Source organism: Dasypus novemcinctus, chromosome 25, assembly GCF_030445035.2.
Source record: "Dasypus novemcinctus isolate mDasNov1 chromosome 25, mDasNov1.1.hap2, whole genome shotgun sequence".
NCBI lineage: Eukaryota > Metazoa > Chordata > Mammalia > Cingulata > Dasypodidae > Dasypus > Dasypus novemcinctus.
The window spans coordinates 41,348,124-41,360,395 of record NC_080697.1 but is presented as its reverse complement, the minus strand read 5'-3'; the positions used below and the strand labels follow the sequence as shown (position 1 = coordinate 41,360,395).

At 36.9% G+C, this 12,272-nt stretch overlaps 1 protein-coding gene across 7 annotated transcripts in view; it reads left to right on the top strand.

Moving 5' to 3' along the window:
* Positions 1-7,822, top strand: part of DCDC2C (doublecortin domain containing 2C) — a 178,454-nt gene extending 170,632 nt beyond the window's left edge. For 2 of the 7 annotated variants that reach the window (XM_058287930.2, XM_058287929.2), the window contains one exon: positions 7,539-7,822. In XM_058287930.2, coding sequence (XP_058143913.1) covers positions 7,539-7,568 — 30 coding nt within the window. In that variant the 3' untranslated portion in view covers positions 7,569-7,822. Of the gene's footprint in view, positions 1-3,096; positions 3,569-7,538 lie in introns of those variants that run through there. The other 5 variants (XM_058287928.2, XM_071211873.1, XR_009183470.1 and 2 more) reach the window with 4 other exon arrangements.
* Positions 7,823-12,272: the final 4,450 nt, after the last annotated feature.

The window sequence follows — 12,272 nt, the reverse complement described above, 5'->3', positions numbered from 1 at the left end:
ATCTACTCCTATAAACCATCTTTTGTATAGCACAATTTTTAGATCAGTTGACAAATGAAGGTTTTGACTTACCCTATGTTGGTACTATAAAAGTCAACGAACAGTCCAGTTTAGTCAGCCTTCATTGTTCAATTTGCAATTATTTTAATATTTCACTGTGTTTACCCTTATAGCATTTTGTAAACAATGAGTGAAGGGAAAAATAGAGCTGCTGAAACTTGTGATAAGAAATTTCTGACAAATATGGAAATTTTTTTGTATACCATAAATGGTGAATCTTTAGCCACATTTAGATACCTATCAGGTTGTAGGTTTGGTTCTAAAAGAAAATAATATAGAATATGTACACAATACAGGAAATAACCACATTTCCAGTATTTACACAATACAGGAAATACCGTTATTTCCTGTATTGAACTCAGGTGAACTCAGATATTTTCTAAAGTGATTTTATTTTATATTATATTTATATTATGTATTATTTTAATATATTATTCCTATGTAAATATTCTATTTCTATTTTTAATTTTGTGCTTTTAATAATTTTATATGTTTTTGGAAATGTTTTATATATGAATTAGGGGATCACTGGTTCATTAAATAAAAAATAAATGATTCAGTATTTTGTTCTTTCATTTATCTAATATTTTCTGAGTATCTTCCATGTGCCAGAACTGAACTGGGCACTGTAGAAACAAAGATGAATAAGAAATAATCCCTGCCTTCAAGTTGCTCCCAGTCTCACAGGGGAGATAGACTTGAAACAGAATTGCACTAGCATGAACTAGAGGACTATGCAGGACACTAACCTAGCAGGCAAGTGGGTGGGCCACCAGGTATACCTTCCTGGGAGATTTGCAAAGACTAATTTCAGCCTTTTATAGCACTTACTGCTTCTGCATTTCATTTCACCTATAATCATTTATTACCTTAGGACAGCTTTTATTTTTTTCTTCTTTAACTTCTCTTGCCTTTGTTTTGCTAGTTAAGTGTTAATATAGTAATGAGTATTATCTTACAGTTCATCGTGTGCTTTCATACACACGACCTCATTTATTTATCACCATAATCCAACTGTTTCTAGAGATCCCTATTATTATCCCTAATTTTCAAGAAGGAAAGAATTGAAATCCAGAAAGGGAAGGTGATTTGTCCAAGATTATTCTGCAAGTAGATAGAGGAGCCAGGACTAACACTTCATTCATTCAATTATTCTTTCACAAAAACCGTATGGAACTGCCAAATCTGTGCTATGTGCTATAGTGAATTTGAGGGAATACACAAGAGAAAGACTTAGTTTTCTCTTCTCAAGAAGTTTATATCTCTTGGGCTTGGGACACAGAGGTATAAATAAGAAAGCTTACCGTATTATGGAAAGTGCTAAAACAAAAGTGTGCATTGGAAACCAAGGAAAAAATGATCAATTCTGTCTGGGTCTAAGAGCGAGGCAGCAGGAATTCATAGAAATTGTTATGAAGGAGAAGATTGTTAAAAAGAATCATGAAGAATTTGTGGGAATTTACCTGGTAGATAGAAAAGAGAAGGTGTTCCCAGGCAAAGGGATCAGCATGTGCAAATGCATGGAGAAATGAAAACATGGTGCATTTGGGGAGAGGCAAAATGTTTGGTGCAGTTGGAGCAAAAGATAATGTCAGTATATTGTGAGATGAACATAGAAATATAGGCAAGCTTCATCTCTTAAAGATCCTTTGTGTCAGTTACAGCAGGTGAGGCTAAGCTGTAGTGAAACAGTCAACCCCCAAATCTGAATGGCTCTACAAGATAAATGTTTATTTCCAGATCACACAAAGTATATTGTGGTTTGGAGATTTTTCTGGTAGCTTTCCTCCAAGTAGTGACTCAGGGATCCTTGATCCTTGATGTCACCACCTTCAACATGTAGCCTCTGAATTTGCTACAGAGAGAGAAATGGGAAACAGGAGAAGGTTACAGCAGCTACTTAACCATCTTGGCTCAGAAGTGACAAATCACTTTTGCTCACATTTCTTTGGTCAGAACTAGTCATTCAGCCCCAAATATATGTATGGGTGGCTGGCAACTCTTGAGTCTTTGGCAACTCTACCTAATGGAAGGGGAGCAAAAATCTTTGGTGTTCAGCTGTCCATCTCTCTGTCCTGTCCTTGTTTGTCACTCTAAGGCTTTTGGTCTTTATCCTGTAGGTCATGTTATAGCAGGGAGATGAGGCGATCAAATTAATGTTTAAAAAAAATCATTCTAATAGCAGGGGAGAAGAAAGCATTATGTAGTACTCAACAATAGTCTGGCTATTAGAAGGTAAGGTCCCAGATCAAGGCAGTGGGGGCTAGATAGGAAGTAACGGATTTCTGGGAGTAGACCAGATTGACTGAAATTGGCCACAAAATGGATTTGAAGGTCAAGGATGAGATTGGAATTGAAGCTTCCAATTGTGGGTGGAATGTGAAGTGTTTGCTTCTGAAAATAAGAGAAAGAAAAGGTTTTGGGGGGAAGGCACTATTTAAATATGTTGAGTTTAAAAGACAAAACTTGAGTTACCTGACTTCTCTCAGGTTTTGCAAGGCTTTTAGCATTTCATATTTTATTTTAAATAGTTTTGTTTTCAGTTTTTAAGAGCATCTTTTTGATTTCCTGAGCCAAATGCCATTTAGCACTGTAGGAATTGGTAGTGTTGACACAGGCAAATGTGGTTTGGCCAGTGAAAGATTATTAAGAACATGATATTCTTTCTGAACTTTATGGATTATAAAGTTTCCATGGTGTCTATACTAGAAAAGCTGGATGCTCCTTCCTTCCTTCCTTCCTTCCTTCCTTCCTTCCTTCCTTCCTTCCTTCCTTCCTTCCTTCCTTCCTTCCTTTCCCTCTATCTTATAATTATTTGAGTTCATATTTCTAAATGAAAGCAAAAGTGATAATGTAGTATAAAAGCACATTGTAACTATAATACACTATGAAAATTATTCTTATTAATATTGTCACTGTTACTACCAAATCAATGGAATCCCAGCAACATTTGCCATTTTATGATTTATTTCATTTGGTTTAGATGACTACTGTGTTTACTGGTGATTTTGTTTTATTTTGTTTACTGAAAACAAGAAAAAGGACCATCTGATGTTCTAGAGGCAACAAACACACCTGTACAACAAGAAACCCCAGTTAAAGGAGAATCATCACTTGGGAAACAACCACAGGAACCATCATCACCAAGACAACAAGAAAGAACACCTGAGACACAAGAATCCTCTGAGCAGTCAACCTTGGAAAAACCAACCCAAGAAAACATACCTGAGACACAAGAATCCCCTGAGCAGTTAACCTTGGAAAAATCAACCCAAGAAAACATACCTGAGACACAAGAATCCCCTGAGCAGTCACCCCTGGAAGAACCATCCCAAGAAAAAATAACTGAGACCCAAGAAGTCCCTGAGCAGTCATCCCTGGAAGAACCAGCCCTCCAAAAAATATCTAAGGGACAACAGACCCAAGTATGACTACCATGAAATCAAACCAAAATATCAGCCACTTTGTGATGAAAAATAGTCCAAAGCTATAAAGGACCATATGGCAAATCAAAGTAAAATTTAGATTTTTTTTTTCACATTATGCTGAAGAGGTAGGCTAGTAGAATAGTAAAATCTTGAATTAATATTTTGGTGGCCAGACAAAGTTTTTGAAAAGTGATTAAGACTAAAGTCATCTGGAATTACTGTCAGTGTTGCCCAGATATAAGGGGCAAGGGGAAGAGTGTGGTTAGTGAGACTTGTATATAATTGCCACATGCCCAGACCTTCTCTACCTCTTACACTATCAACTGATACCCAGTATTTCAGAGTGCCTCAGACACCCTGCAAATGATATGTATTTATGCAGTTGCCTATAATGTATGCTTATTTAAAAGTGAAGTAAGGCATCTTAGAATAATTATACATATTATGTGTATATATATACTTACATACAGATTATATACATATATAAATGACTTATATGTCAGAAAGTAACAGTAGAAACCCATGGAATAGTATGTTTTTGATGGTTAAGAGAATGGGCTCTGAAGTCAGACTACATAGGTCTGGCTTCCTCATTCATTGTGTGAAATTGGTCTGTGCCTTAGTTTAGTCATCCATAAACTGGGGCTAATAATAATACCTATCTTGTAGCTTGTTGAGATAATTTTAAAATGTAATACTTATTTTAAATCACTTACAAAAGTGCTGGACACATGGAGAACACCATTATTTTGATTTGGTTGTTGTCCTTTTTGTTATTATATAAGAGAAGACAAACAGATTATTCAACCCAGAGCCTCTGCTGAGATGATCATGGCATTTGACTTGGTTACTTCTGAGCTTCTTGTCAGAAAATAGAAATATTATAGATTTTTAGATTGTCAAAGTCTACTTAAAGATCAGATCAATTCTTCACCATCTGTTAATTAGTTATACAGTGTTGCATATGGAAGGGGAAGGAAATGCTGTTCTTTCACCACATTGATAGATTTGTTAGACTTGACTATAGCATTTGTTATACTTTAAGGAGCTAATTTGTAATCAAATAACCCTCATCTCATGTTTAGCTTTCTTTACTTAATTAATAAGCTTCTGGTAGAGAGCCCATCTGTTTTGATTTAGCCCCATGCTTAGGATGTATTTTGGTGCTTGAAATAGAACTTTAGAATTGCATCACTCATTCCTTCTTGTCTGTTCCCATCATCCTCGTGCCCATGGGTTAGATGCTACAGAAAGAGAATGGATCAGGGGAAAGAGAACCAAGGAAGGTCCTTGTTCAGACTTCACCATATTGTCTCGAGCAATTTACTCAGCCTCTGTGTACATTAATTTTCTCCTCCATAAAATAAGAATAATAGAATCATAGATTGTTGGAGTTAGAAACAAATTTAGAAACCACAGGGTTCACAGCTGACATTGTACTGTGAGGGAAATGATAGGAGTTAGGCAGCTTGCCTGATGTCACGTGTGTCCTGTAGCTTGTAAATTGTAGGGATGGAACTTGAACTCAGGTTTTTCTTTTTTTTCTTTCTTCCTTTTTTATTCTTAAATTCCAGGATAGGGTTGTTGTGAAAATCAAATGAAGTAAAACATGGAAATACTCTGATATTCATAGTACTATACTGGTGTTAGATTCATTTTATTTTAAGGGATACATAAAAACTGCTTCATTAAAAAAATATTGGATCTATATGATGTCCACTTTGAAGGTCAATTTTAGAATGGCTTAAATGCCAGGGGCATGGATTAAATATCCTCTCAAGATCGTTATTCACAATTATGACTGAACAACAAAATACAGATTCAAACAGTGCCACAGTGTCTTAGCACATTTATTTTTATTTATTTATTTGATAAGCAATATGCTTTATTTTTTAAATTAAAGTTAATAGATCACAAGGAATGTTACATTAAAAAATAAAAAAACAAAAAGCACAAGAGGTTCCCATAGAACCCACTTCCCACTCTCACCACATCATTTTTGTAAATTGTATGTTTTTGAAAATATATACATCACACAAAAAAAGTTCATTAAAAAAATATAAGAGGTTCCTGTATACCCCCCCCCCAACTCCTCCCACACCAACACCTCCCTCATCATTGCGGCACACTCTTCGCACTCGGTGAACACATTTTGGGGCACTACTGTACTACACAGATAATAGTTTACCCTGTAGTTTGCACTCTTCCCCAGGACATTCAGTGGGTTATGGCAGGATATATAAAGTCCAACATCTGACCCTGCAATATCATTCAGGACGACTCAAAATCCCCAAAATGCCCCCACATCACATCTCTTCTACCCTTTGCCTGCCCTTAGCAACTGCTGTGACCACTTTCTCCACCTCAATGCTAAAATTTCTTCTATTACTCATCACAATAGTTTTATAGTAGAATATCAGTAAGTCCACTCTAGTCCATATTTTATTCCTCCATTCTGTGGACCTGGCATGGTGATGTCCTCTCCACCTCTAGATCAAGAGGGGGCTTAGATTCCACATGGATGATGGATGCAATTCCTCTGCTTATGGTTGTAGGCACTCTTGATTCCCTGGTGTGGTGGTTGACCATCTTCACCTCCCTGTTAGCTGACCTGGGTAAGACCAATGAACCAGAGAGTAGGAGTCGCCACTCTGCTGAGGCTCAGGGCCCAGCTGGCACATGGGCAGTCCAGAGATTCAAGTCTCCTGAGTATGGACCATCCTTAGCGCCAACCACAGGTTCAGTAAAAGTGACAGAAGAGGCAGGTGTAGAAAAGTCACATCTGAGTCCAACTCCATCACACTCAGGAGCACAAATTCCAATGTAGGGCCCTCTGACATGGCACAGAGCTCCAAAGCCATCTGCCATGACTATATATCCTGTGAATCTCTGTAGCCTTCAGGAGAACCAGTACCTAGGGTTGTATCTACTTTGACTTTTTCTGGGGTCCTGCTGAGGTATGCATAAGTGTGACCCCTTTGATGACCTCCCAACTTTTTGGAAGACTCTTAGCTATATAAACTCATTTGTCTTTGCCATTTCCTGCTTTTATTCAAAATCAAAGAGCAGTTTTTAACACTTGATCCAACATGTAGGCTGAGATATTCTGCTGGTCTGAGTTGACCCTTTTATTGGAGGTCTCTTCCTAGTTGCTTCTCCAGTTAGTGATTGATAGTACTCCCTCGGTGCCAGGGAGTCTCATCCCCAGGAGTCATGTCCCACATTGGGGGAAAGGTAATACATTTACATACTGCGTTTGGCTTTGGGAGTGGCCACATATAAGCAATATGGACGTTCTCAGGAGGTAACTCTTAGGCACCCTACAGCTCTAGGCCTAGTTCATATTTCAGGCACACAAGCTCCTAAGCACAGTCATCAGTAGCAAGGGCTCATTATTGGGTCATCCTTCCTTGTTGATCTTTGCCATTGCACTTGGGGGATTATTGTTGTTCTATTGGGGAATGTGACAGAGCTCCCCTGGGTGGGAACTCAGCACTCCCTCAGTTGACATTTGTAACAGTAACTACTATAAAAATACCCAACATATATCCTAACATATTTATGTTCCCTATATACATGCCTGGAGAACTCCCCCCCTACGCATGTACCCCCCATCAATAACACCCCACACCAGAGGTCTTAGCACATTTAAAACTGGAAGGGTAGAGCTAGAGGGAGGAGAAGATGGAGGAAGTGCCAGAAGGTACAGCAAATGGTATTTTCAGATAAACTGAAATGAAATGACCATTAATACTGAAGAAAAACTAATTTCAAAAATAAATTCTCGAGGCTCTACTTTGTCTTAGTCCTCTGGCTGCCAGGGTACTATTGTCTGGATAAGCTGTAGTTAGCTGTTGAATTGCTACAGATTTTAGATTCTCAACATGCTGCAATGCCACCTTCCACCCTATTTCCCTCCTGAGAAAAAAGCAAGAATCCAAACTGTAATAGAAATAACAGCTCTTTGTAAAAACTGAAGTAAAAGATGGTTAGATCATTTACAAGCAGCTTTGAGAAGTTTTTTTAAAACCTGCTTTCTATGTCTTTCAGATGACCTGGGATTGGAAACCAATAAATTAAAAAAGTCATCTTTATGTCTACTTGAAGTCAATTTTTCTTCAATCATGGTGCTTCCTTTTCATATATGGACATTTTAACAGCAAGAAAATCATGCCTGGGGTGAAACTAAAGCCCCAAGCAGTGCTATCTTTTCAAAAGCTGAAGATGAGAGTTTTCAGAATGTTCTTGGTGATATTTCATTTTTGCAAACAGTTAAAAGAATGAAATGTGGTTCTTTATAATTAAACCTTACAAAGATCTTTTAAAAAACCAGATGTTTTAAAAATAACCTGTTTATTCTCCTCCCTCATTTTTTTTTTTTACTCAGAATGTATATTGGAAGTTCTCACAAAGAGATATCTAGAATCTTTGTTATGTGAAGTTCAAAGTATGAAAATAATTTCCCATCTCAGTGATTAATTCAAAGTTAAAAAAATTTCAGAATTAGCTGGCAAAAGGTTTTTTTTTTTTTTAAATTGGGATCGAACCTAGGACCTTGTACCTGGGAAGCAGGTGGTTCAACCTCTAAGCTACATCTGCTCCCTGGCAAAATGATTTTAATAATTTATTTACTTGTTAATTTGAAGGCAGAAGCAATGTCCATGCATTTTCATTAGACTGTCTATGTCCCACCCTACACACAAAGAATAATAATTTTCTTAGTAAATAATTTTAGCAAATAATGTATACCTTTAAGGGATTCTATTCACCTTTGGACAATTGAAGAATTTTGTGATTGTGTCACTGGACACACATATAGCCTCTCTCTCTCTCTCACACACACACATACACACACATTCTAGTCATATTTAAAGAAGCTGTGGGCTATTTACTTTTACATTTTTTAAAAAAGTCACATACTATCAAGATTAAATTTTCACAAGAGAAACTTGAATGCCTTTTTCTCCAAGGTACTGAGCATTGCCATGTTAAAAACCTAAATTGTACTTAATATTATAATTATTGTTAAAATAGTTATAACTATTGGCAATAGGTTCAACAGATTCAACTCCTTAAATTTTTTTGGTGCTTAAAAATGTTTAGATGTTGGTCTGTATTTAAAATCATTTTTAATTCCGAACATCAAAATTATCTGTATTTTTCTTAACTTGTATTGCCTTCTGAAAATAGCCAGATTTTATTTGTTGTTTGGACTCATTTGCACAATCTTTAAAGAATTAATATCCCATGTTAATATATTCTAAATCAAAACTTGTATTTTAAAAAGTTGGCTGTGAACTTTTTACCCTCTGTAATTCTCTTTGTTGGAATTGCTCAGGGTTGCTTTGCTAATTCCTGAAACCTCAATCAGTAATGCCACAGCTCAGACACACATCAAAGTTTTTGTTTTAGGCATACCCAAGTAGCTTAAGGTCTCAAACACTTGAAAACATTTGAAAACTTTCAAGAACGTTTTATAACTTTGAAATGTCTTAAAACCATTTTTGTTTTTTAATAAGACAATCCTGTGTCACTGTGTGTGTTTGAACTTGGGGGAAAAAGGTTGTTAAAAGAGAAAATATGAGTTTTATTTTTTTCTAAAGCAAGGAAGTGTAATGGACTTGGATTTTGTGTATTCCTTTTTCAGTATTGCTAAGATATGCTAAAAAAACTTGCAGAGAATTAGTTCTCTTTTGAGTTTGAAAAGTTCTCTCAGAAACATTAACATATGTTTTTCCCCCCAAAGCTTCTCGTTTGTTGTTTCTTTCAGTTTAATGGATGCCTCTACCTGCTGCATGGGTCTAAACGTGCCTCTATGATCCTGGCATGGAAGGGGTCTCATCAAAACCATTGGACAGATTCCATGCTGGGCCAAGGAGTTGGTGAGTAATAAACCAACGTAGGTCTTTGGGTTTGTGCTTGGGGAGGCATTAGGAATATTTAGCACCTATTTTCTTTGAGCATTTTCTTTCTTCTTCTATGACTTTTCTTTTTCGTGAAACAGCAGTTTAAAATATATGAAACCTTATAACCATATTGAAACTTGTACCTTATGAGCATCAGAAAAATTTCCTAATGGGGAATTAAGCCACAATTGCCTATTATTTTTTATGCAGTTTTATCTGGAATATGTGACTCTCTTCCTTTAGGTTGTTTGCTATGTTCTGTTAAGGACATTTGATTGGGTCTATCTCTTAAGTAGATAATGATACAGTACAATGTGTGTATGAACTTTTCATAATCATCTGATGAATTATTCCTATAATTTAGCCCCATCAGAAGGTTATATACATGAAATATAATTGCATTTCCAAGAATTAGTTTGATGACTAAATTAATTAGAAAAGATTGCTGAAACCCATATAAGTTTTTTTTTTTGTTTTTTGTTTTTGTATTTTTTTATGTCTGGAACAAGGAACAGTTTTGCTTTTTGAAATTGTGTGAATCAAAGTGTTAATTGGTGTGAATCTCCATTGTGCCCTGTAGAGTCTATTGTATATTTTTCAAAATACAGAAATGATGAGCAAAACAACCAAGTCTCACAGAATTTGTGTTCCAGCAGGAGAGACAGATAAGGAAGCTGAAGCTTATGAAACTGCAATTGAGTTCAGATTTATCTCTGGATTAAAATGAGCAGGCCTCACTCTAGTCTAGCAGGAAAGGGAGCATTCTCCCTGGAGTGAGATAACATGGTCTGGAGCCTCTACAGTTTGATTTTGTTTATTATTTTTAGTACACAGTGCTTTGCATTCAATAAGAGGTTCTTAAGTGTGTGTGGTAAGAGACAGGATTTTTAAACTGATAGTCAAGAGAATTAACAGACAAGAAATGCACAGGTAATACAGAGATCATTCAGGTAATACAGATATTGGTGTTACCAGGAAAGAACTTTAAAACAACAAAAATCAAAATGTTTAAGAAAATAGAAGGAAACGATTCTTTCCCCAAAGAAGTAGAATCTGTGAAAAAGAATCAAATGAAAATCTTACAATAGACATATACAATATCTGAAAATAATTGCAAATGGAGTAAAACATTTAAACACAGCAGAAAACAGGATTAGTAAACCGATAACCAGATCACTGGAAAATATCCAAGCTGAAGCACAGAGAGAAAAAGTGTCAAAACACCACAGTGGGTATCCAGTTGACCCAGCATCAATTGTTGAAAAGACTTCTTTCCCCATTGGATAGTCTTGGCAACCTTGCTGAAAATCAATTGACTACATATGTATGGGTTTATTTCTGGACTGCCAATTCTATACCATTGATCTATGTTTATCCTTATACCAGTGCCATGCTGTTTTGTTTTTTTTTTAAAGATTTATTTATTTATCTCCCCTTTCCCCCCATCCCCTGCCCCAGTTGTCTGTTCTCTGTGTATATTTGCTGCGTCTTTTTCTTTGTCTGCTTCTATTGTTGTCAGTGGCACAGGAATCTGTGTTTCTTTTTTTGTTGCATCATTTTGTTGGGTCAGCTCTCCGTGTGGGCGGCGCCATTCTTAGGCTGGCTGCACTTTGTTTGGCGCTGGGCGGCTCTTCTTACAGGGCGCACTCCTTGTGCATGGGGCTCCCCTACATGGGGGGCACCCCTGCGAGGCACGGGCACTCCTTGCGCGCATCAGCACTGCGCATGGGCCAGCTGCACATGGGTCAAGGGGGCCGGAGTTTGAACCACAGACCTCCCATGTGGTAGTAGGACGCCCTAACCACTGGGCCAAGTCTGCTTCCCTATGTTGTTTTGATTACTGCTGCTTTGTGGAAATTTGTAAATGGGAGCACTCCTATTTTGTCCATATTTTTAAATATTGCTTTGATTATTCAGAGTTTCTTGCCAATTCACTTACATTTTAGGATCCACCTAAATTTGGCACCTATTTCTGCCAAAAAGATGTTGGAATGTTGACAAGGATTGCATCAAATTTATAGATTGCTTTAGGGAGCATTGCCGTCTTAACAATGTTAAGTCTTCTAGTCCATAAACATGGAGTATCTTTTCATTTATTTGGGTATTCTTTAATTTCTTTCAGCAGCGTTTTGTAGTTTTCAGTGTATAGATTTTGTACTTCCTTGGTTAAACTTATTCCTAGGTATTTTATTCTTTTGATTGTTATTGTAAATGGAATTGTTTTGTTAATTTCCCTTTTGGGTTGTTCATTGTTAGTGGATTGTGTATTGCTAGTGTTCATTAGTAGAGTGTAGAATGTTTATGTGTCTATCCTAAACCCCACAACTTGCTGAATGTGTTTATTATCTTTAGTAGCTATCTTATATATTCTTTAGGGAATATATTAATATATGTATGGGATCATGTCATCTGCCAAGAGAGATAGGTTTATTTCTTCCTTTTCAATTTATTTGCATTTTATTTCTTCTTCTTGCTTAATTGTTTTGCCTAGAGCTTTAAGTTCAGTATTGTATAGCAGGGGTGAAAGTGGGCTGTGGTGGTTTGAAGCTCTATGTACCCCAGAGAAACATGTTCTTAAATTTAATCCATTCTTGTGGGTGTAAATCCTTTGTAATTAGGTCCTTTTGGTGAGGTTACATCAGTTAAGGTGTGGCCCACTTCAATCAGGATGAGCTTAATCCTATTACTGGAGTTCTTTACAAGCAGAATGAAATTCAGACAGAGGGGAAGCCACAGGAAGCAAAAGGCTGGACACTGACGGAACCCAGAAGAGAAGGGAGAGACCGGAAGATGCTGCCATGTGCCTAGCCATGTGACAGAGGAGCCAAGGGTGTCTGACAGCTAGCCCCAGAACGCCACAGTGTTGAGGAGAAAGCAT